We start from the raw sequence: 7,286 nt of genomic DNA, 5'->3' as shown, positions 1-7,286 counted from the left end.
CCTGGTCCACCTCTTGGATTTTTCTCTATGCCAGAGATGGAAGCATGGGAGGGTCACTGCAGGATTCTGGTTTTGGCTGGCACCCACACACACCCACCCATGCACTCACACACACACACACGCACATGCATACACGTACGCACACCCCTCCAAAATGCTAGGAGGAATTGATTGTGTACAACAATAGGTCTCCTAGGGAGGGTGCTGAACTGGAAACATCCTGATTGCCTGTGAGGAGAGCATTGGGCAACAGTCGTCACCACGCCAAGACCATCCCAGGCCCCATTGTGCCCAAGGCCCGGCTTACTCACTCCCTAAAGAGATGGTTGATTTAGCAGTCTGAGGATGGTCGTGCCGGGACGGAGCCCCAGACACAGGAAAGGGGCTGAGTGGGGGAGAGAGAGATGGGCATCGGGGAGGTGGGGGCACCTTCCAGAAGAGGAGGTAGAGCCAACATAGTGGGGGGGCAAGGCTCAGAGGGCAGGACTGGCACAGGGCAGTGGGACCTATGGTCTTCCACCAAGTCCCTCTGTGGATTGGGCAACAGTCAGAGACTTCTGGGATGGGTCTCTGAGCTCCCGCGCTGAGCCAGAGCTCAGAGCTAGCTGCAGTCAGAGCTGGCTTTGTCCCCTCTGCATTTGTCCTTTCTGCATTTGCACACCAGGCTACTGATGGAGGGCTGCTCTCTGGGAAGGTCCCTGGGGTGTCCTGGCCGGTTTTTGAGCTCTCTGTCCCCAGTCTCCGCTCTCTGAATGAGCCGGGGAGACATTTTCCAAGTGCTTGCACATGCCAGGCTCCCGGGACTCAAACGATCAAAGTTCTCCTGCTGGCCTTGGAGCCCTCGCCATCTGGTCTCCCACACATTAGGCAGGAGGACCACGCTGTCGCACACCACGCAGGATAGCACGGTGCATGTCATAGTGAGGGCCCTCGTCTAAGCCCCAGCTCTGCCACTCTCCACCTGCGTAGCCTTGGGCTTCTGTTCCTTCTTTTCTAAAATGGATAGACGGGTCGCAGCTGTCTCGAAGCTCTTATGAAAATTGAGCTAGTTAATACCTATCAGATCTGTAAGAGCACGGTCGGTCTTTGTCACCATGGTGACACCGTCGCTGTTACCTTTGTCACTCCATAGAGTCCGAGCTGCACACCCCCCACCCTTACTAAATGTCCAGGGTGTTTCTATCTGCTCCTTTCCCTGCTCCACGGGTGCTTTGTGTGCTGCCCGTTGGCACCTGTTTTCTGCAGCTGCTGTGTCGTGCCGCTGGCACCTGTCTCGTGCTGCGCTGTAGCTTGGAAGAAGAAGAGCATCTGGGGAACTCAGAAAAGGACCTGGCTTTCCCTGCCAGACTTCCAGAGAACCTGCATGCACACCCACCTGTGCGATGACAGCTTCTCTCCTTCAACCAACCCATGCAGCGCGCGCACTGAAGCTTGGTTTAAACAAAATCTTTTAACTTCCTAGTTATTAACGCCTTTGCTCTGTGCCAGGAGATAGAAGTCGGTGAGCTCTAGGGTCTGGGGGGCAGGTCTCAGAGCTGAGCCAGAGAGAACTCATGCCTGACTCTGGGGAAGTGCACCTGCTACCGGGGGCGAGAGAGCCGTGTTCTGTAACTTTACAGGGACAAGGCGAGAATGGGGATTTACTTATCACGGTGGTGAAATCCTACCAGGACACACCAGGGAGCAGATGTGGGGTCCTGCGTTTCCAGAAGCCACCAAGTGCTTCGAGAGAGATCTCGTCCGATAAAAGGATTACCATATGCGCCAATCTTGCAGGCACAGCGATTCTGAGAGCCCATCCTGGAGCTAGGTGTGTAGTGTTTATCGTATTGTTGAGGCTCGTAAAAATCTTGTATGGCTGCAGGCGAGCCAAACCCTGCCGAGGTACAGCGTCTGTGCTGACTCTGGGGGACCCAGCCCAACCGCCTCCTGCTTTATAAGGGCGAGTCTCTGGGCTCGGGCTAGAGGAGTGCTTAGCTCCTTTCCTCTCTCTGCCACTCTGCTCTCAGGCACCATGAGCCGACAGTTCAGCTGCAGATCTGGGTACCGCAGCAGAGGGGGCTTTAGCTCCGGCTCTGCCGGGGCCCTCAGCTGCCAGCGCAGGACCACCAGCAGTTCCGTGCGCCGCATTGGTGGAGGCGGGGGAAGGTTTACATCGGGGGTCTGTGGGGGTGGCGGCGGCGGCGGTTTCGGAAGCCGCAGCCTTGTCAGCCTCGGGGGCAGTAAAAGCATCTCCCTGAGTGTGGCCAGAGGAGGGGGACGCTTTGGTGGTGGCTTTGGCGGCAGTGGTGGTGGCTTTGGGGGTGGCGGTTTCGGCAGCGGAGGTGGGTTCGGTGGAGGTGGCTTTGGAGGTGGTGGCTTTGGGGGTGGTGGCTTTGGAGGTGGTGGCTTTGGGGGTGGAGGCTTCGGGGGTGGGTTTGGGCCTGTCTGCCCCCCTGGTGGCATCCAGGAAGTCACCGTCAACCAGAGCCTTCTACAACCCCTCAACGTGGAGATTGACCCTGAGATCCAAAAAGTCAAGTCTCGAGAGCGGGAGCAGATCAAGACCCTCAACAACCAATTTGCCTCCTTCATTGACAAGGTGAGTTCAACTGCTCCACTCGTGTTGGCTGCAGCCGAGACAGGGGTGGCTTCAGGTTCAAGTTCTCGTGTGTGGACGACCAAAAGGGAATTTTATTGAAAGGCTTTCCAAGAGGTGCTTGGGAATGGTGCTAACGAGCAGCCTGTCGGGGACAAGGGACTCTGAGGTCCAACTCTACATGGGCCATCTTACCATTAAGTGCATTTTATTCACTGCTTGAACTGCATTGCAAGCTACAGCTGTTGAATGAAGATCACAGGACGGGGCTAACTGCACCTTCTAGCGCATCAGTGAGAACCCTGGAAAGAGCTTCCTAACCGTAAACCCTGAGCTGAGTGTGAGTGGCGTGCACTGTGGCACTGCTGCAGGCAGTGTGCAGTAAGTCAGGGCCAGATGCTTCTTGCTTCCAGAGGGGAGCTCTGTCTCAGCGACCTTTGCCTTGCTACCAGAGCAGGGTGCCATCCTCTTTTTTTTTTTTTTCCATACGAATATACTTCCAAGCCCTGGGAAAACATGCAAACCATTTCTTATTTTTTTAACTTAATCTTCAACGCCATCAACCCCAGGTTATACATAAGAAATTTCAAATCCAGGTGTTGGGTTTCCCCAACACACTTTTGAACTGTGTGAGGTAATGTAAACTGATTTTCATGGTACCCTATGATACGGTCACCCAAATAGCAAGCAAACCTTTTAACTATCATCTATGCAAATCTATATTCCAAAGCATAGTTGTAATAAATTTACATGTGCTTAGTGATGGGCATTTGTCTCTGCCTCCTCCATGTTTCCCCAAGTCCTCGGTGAGTTGCACGAGGTTAGGAAGATGAGGCTAAGTTGAGCACCTTCTTTCTGCTTCTCTGTCAAGGCCCGGAAGTAGGCATTGAAGTTCTCTTCCCATTGAGGCCAGGCCTTGTGGTGAGGTAGCCCTTGGCACTCCTCTCACTCCCTGGCACACAAATCCATGGGGCTCTCGCCTTCTGCACCGGGAGTGATGGGTCTTGGGTTTTCAGGTGCGGTTCCTGGAGCAGCAGAACCAGGTGCTGCAAACGAAATGGGAGCTGCTGCAGCAGGTGGATACCACCACAAGATCCCACAACCTGGAGCCCTTGTTCGAAGCATACATCAGCAACCTCCGAAACAGAATAGACCAGCTGAAGAGTGACCAGTCTCGGATGGATTCGGAGCTGAAGAACATGCAAGACCTGGTGGAGGATTACCGCAACAAGTAAGCAAGTTTGGCAACACAGTTTGTGACTCCTATTGGAAAAGATTCCTGGAAAGTAATAAGCAGGGTGCAGCCATGTCTTTTCTTGGGTCCACGGCCAATGGGTTTGGTGTTTTCAGAGAGCTTCATCTTCTAAGAAGGTGAAAAGAGTTTCGCGGTTTTCTTGCTCAGATTTTATTGTGGCTTTATCTCGGTGGCCGGGATCTCCTAGGCTTTTGTAACAGGAGAGCAATGCCAAGCTGTGCCAGTTTTTCAGTCTGGGATTTGCCGATCTCAAATCCCCCCACCCTTCTGCTTTCCCACAGGTACGAGGATGAAATCAACAAGCGCACAAATGCAGAGAATGAATTTGTGACCATCAAGAAGGTGAGTGGATTCCGTAGGCTGGGACTCCCCGTCTAAAATGAGGCATGGAAGAGGCAGTTAGGGAGCAGAGAGCAGCTGGGGTGTGAAGTTGGCTTCTCCATTTCCTCAGCACCTTCTGTAGGGGGTGAGCGTGGAGGCAGGTTCTCAGCAAGCCAGGCAAGAGCGGGTGTGCTTGCCCTGGGGCGGGAAGACAAGGAGTAGATCCCAGACTCCGCCCCACATGGCCAGTGAGGTCAAGACCACAGCTGCCCGATGCCCTTGGCTTCTGCAGGATGTGGATGCCGCATACATGAACAAAGTGGACCTCCAGGCCAAAGTGGACACCTTACAGCAGGAAATTGAGTTCTACACAACCCTCTTCCAAATGGTAAGTCCTCTCATCTTGACTGCCTTTTTTTTTTTTTTTTTTTAACATAAACGGGAGGTCTTTTGGTCAGGACCCACCACTCGCCAGCAGCAAGGGGATATATCTTCTGTCTCCTGAGCCCTCCCTGCAAGTTAGGTCTTGTTTGAGCACCATACGCCGTCATATGCCCCACGCAGGAGCTGTCCCAGGTGCAGACGGACATCAGCCAGACCAACGTGGTGCTGTCCATGGACAACAACCGCTCCCTGGACCTGGGCAGCATCATCGCCGAGGTGAAGGCCCAGTACGAGGACATCGCCCAGAGGAGCAAGGCCGAAGCCGAGTCCCTGTACCAGACCAAGGTGAGCTGGCCCGGGTGGCCAGCCAGCTTCCCTGTGGTGTCCTGCCTTATGACCTTGTGTTAGCTCCCATTTTGTACTCTGCACCGCCTCTGACTGGCCTGATTCGCCCTCTTCAGTATGAAGAGCTGCAGATCACAGCTGGCAGACAAGGCGACAGCGTGAAAAACTCAAAAATGGAGATATCTGAGCTGAATCGCATGATACAGAGACTTAGGGCTGAAATCGAGAGCGTCAAGAAGCAGGTACCCGGCCCCTCCTCTGGGGCTCGGCTCCATCCAGCTGGGGTGATGGATGCCCAGGTGGGGGCGGGGCTTTCCCAAGCCTTGGAGCTCGCCATCCATGCCCAAGGTTGCGTCATTTTCCATAGTCACTGGAGCGACTGTACTGGTTTCCAGAATTCAGCCACCCTGCCAGGTTCTCTTTAGTGATGCTACTCAGCAGGAGAATGGGTGGGCTGGTGTTTGGTCAGCCTCACTGGGCTGGGGAGGTGATTTGGAGCTGAGAAGTTCCGGGAGCGGCACCCGGTCCAACGAGAGGGTGAAAGGCGCTGGCTTCTCCCTGCCCAGATCGCCAGCCTGCAGCAGTCCATCTCGGACGCCGAGCAGCGTGGAGAGAACGCTCTCAAGGACGCCCAGAACAAGCTGAATGACTTGGAGGACGCCCTGCAGCAGGCCAAGGAGGACCTGGCGCGCCTGCTGCGCGATTACCAGGAGCTCATGAACACCAAGCTGGCCTTGGACATCGAGATCGCTACCTACAGGAAGCTGCTGGAAGGCGAGGAGAGCAGGTGAGGAGGGGGTCTCCTTAGGGGCTTCTTTCCTTGCAAGCTGGCTGTGGTTGAAGTTGGGGGCTGCAGCCTGAGGCGGGGGGCGGGAGCGCGGCATGAAAGGGGCACAGAGCAGGAGGGAGGACCCGACTTCCTTTTGGGGAGCCTCCCGGATGACAGGGAGGAGGGAGGGGGTCTGTGGCGGCGGCGGAGTCTCAGGGGGTGCCACTCGCTTTCTCCTTCTGCAGGATGTCTGGGGAGTGCACCCCCAACGTGAGCGTGTGTAAGTACCGGTCCTTCCCGCTGGGGGCGTGTGCAGGGGACCTGGGGGCGGGGCGGGGGCGGGGCTGAAGGCTGCCGCCCCTCTCTCTGCAGCGGTGAGCACCAGCCACACCAGCATCAGCGGAGGAAGCAGCCGGGGAGGCGGCGGCTACGGCTCCGGCGGCGGCGGCGGCTACGGCTCCGGCGGTGGCAGCTACGGCTCGGGAGGCGGCGGTGGCGGCGGCGGCTATGGCTCCAGAGGCGGCGGCGGCGGCGGCAGCTATGGCTCCGGAGGCAGCTCCGGGGGCCGCAGAGGCGGCTCCGGAGGGGGTGGCGGCAGCTCGGGCGGCCGGGTTTCCGGCGGCGGGAGCTCCGGGGGCAGCTTCAGCTCCTCGGGAGGCCGGGGGTCCAGTTCTGGGGGGACCAAGAGCTCGGGAGGCAGCTCCAGCGTGAAGTTCGTGTCGGCCACTTACTCCTAAGGCGCCGGTTGGAGAGGGCGCTGGAGCCGCGCCGCTCTCGCTCCCCGCCAGTACCGAGGCTTCTGGGCGGGGCCGAGGTCCACTGCCCCAGCCTGATTGCAGGGAGGAAGGTGGCTCGGCCCACCCCTTCGTCCCGCCCCCGCAGCCCGCTCTCTTCTGCTCCGCTCGCCCAAGTAGCTCCCCGATCCTTCGCCGGAGGTCTTCGTGCCCTGGCTTCAGCCCCGCTTGGTTCCACCGCGCCACACACGACATTTCAGAGGAGGGCCCCTCCCATTCTCCTGCCCCCCAGGGCTTCTGTGCTGCGCTCGGAGCTGCTTCGGCTCCGTACCGAAGGGGCAAGCAAGCCGCTTGCCTTCTGTGGAGAGGTCCCCCAGCCCCCAGCCCCCTGTTTTGCTGCAATAAACTGCATTGGAAATTCGCTCCAGGTCTCCGTCGCCTTTGTTTGTGGCTCCTCTGTCTCTGATGGGTGCTGGGTTGGGAGTGAGAGAGGATTCCCGAGACACGTGGCTGCAGGGTGGAGCTGCAAGGGGTGAGCAGGCTGTCACCCAGAGGCGATGCATGCGGTTGAGGAATGGAGGGACAGCGGTGGCAGGCTGTATGTCCCAGAGAGGGCTCTGCTGACCATAGCAGTGAGCGCTTGGCCTTGAGAAGAAGGGACAGCATTGCATGGAAAAGGGATGTCCTTGTGGTGAGGGGCACAAGGGACACCGGGTCAGCAACTGCTGCGACAGCAGGATGCAGACGGGGGCCTGGGGAGTTTCAGAACCAAGGGAGGTGACAGAGAGTGGGATAGGACACTTCCCTTCCCCTGTGGGCCACCACCACCCAGAGCTCTGCTGACCCCTGTGGCACAGAGGACTCTCCCAGCCACCGAGAAAACTATTTAGGTTGCTGCTT

At 57.5% G+C, this 7,286-nt stretch overlaps 1 protein-coding gene across 2 annotated transcripts; it reads left to right on the top strand.

Moving 5' to 3' along the window:
• The first annotated feature begins 1,630 nt into the window (after positions 1 to 1,630).
• KRT1 (keratin 1) lies at positions 1,631 to 6,808 on the top strand. Of its 2 annotated transcripts, XM_089308403.1 has the most exons (10): positions 1,631 to 1,810; positions 2,010 to 2,581; positions 3,595 to 3,809; positions 4,115 to 4,175; positions 4,447 to 4,542; positions 4,719 to 4,883; positions 5,000 to 5,125; positions 5,450 to 5,670; positions 5,898 to 5,932; positions 6,025 to 6,808. In XM_089308403.1, exons 2-10 carry the CDS (start codon positions 2,015 to 2,017, stop codon positions 6,387 to 6,389), a joined length of 1,851 nt encoding a protein of 616 aa, XP_089164529.1. In that variant the 5' UTR covers positions 1,631 to 1,810; positions 2,010 to 2,014; the 3' UTR covers positions 6,390 to 6,808. The 2 variants fall into 2 exon arrangements, with proteins under 2 accessions (XP_089164529.1, XP_002711050.4); XM_002711004.6 differs by lacking the exon at positions 1,631 to 1,810 and having other exon boundaries at positions 1,956 to 2,581.
• Positions 6,809 to 7,286: the final 478 nt, after the last annotated feature.

This window comes from Oryctolagus cuniculus, chromosome 11 (genome assembly GCF_051225735.1).
Source record: "Oryctolagus cuniculus isolate XC-2025 breed Fujian yellow rabbit chromosome 11, ASM5122573v1, whole genome shotgun sequence".
NCBI classification, from domain to species: Eukaryota; Metazoa; Chordata; class Mammalia; order Lagomorpha; family Leporidae; genus Oryctolagus; species Oryctolagus cuniculus.
Note: the sequence above shows the minus strand (reverse complement) of the source record. Positions and strands in the feature narration are given on the sequence as shown.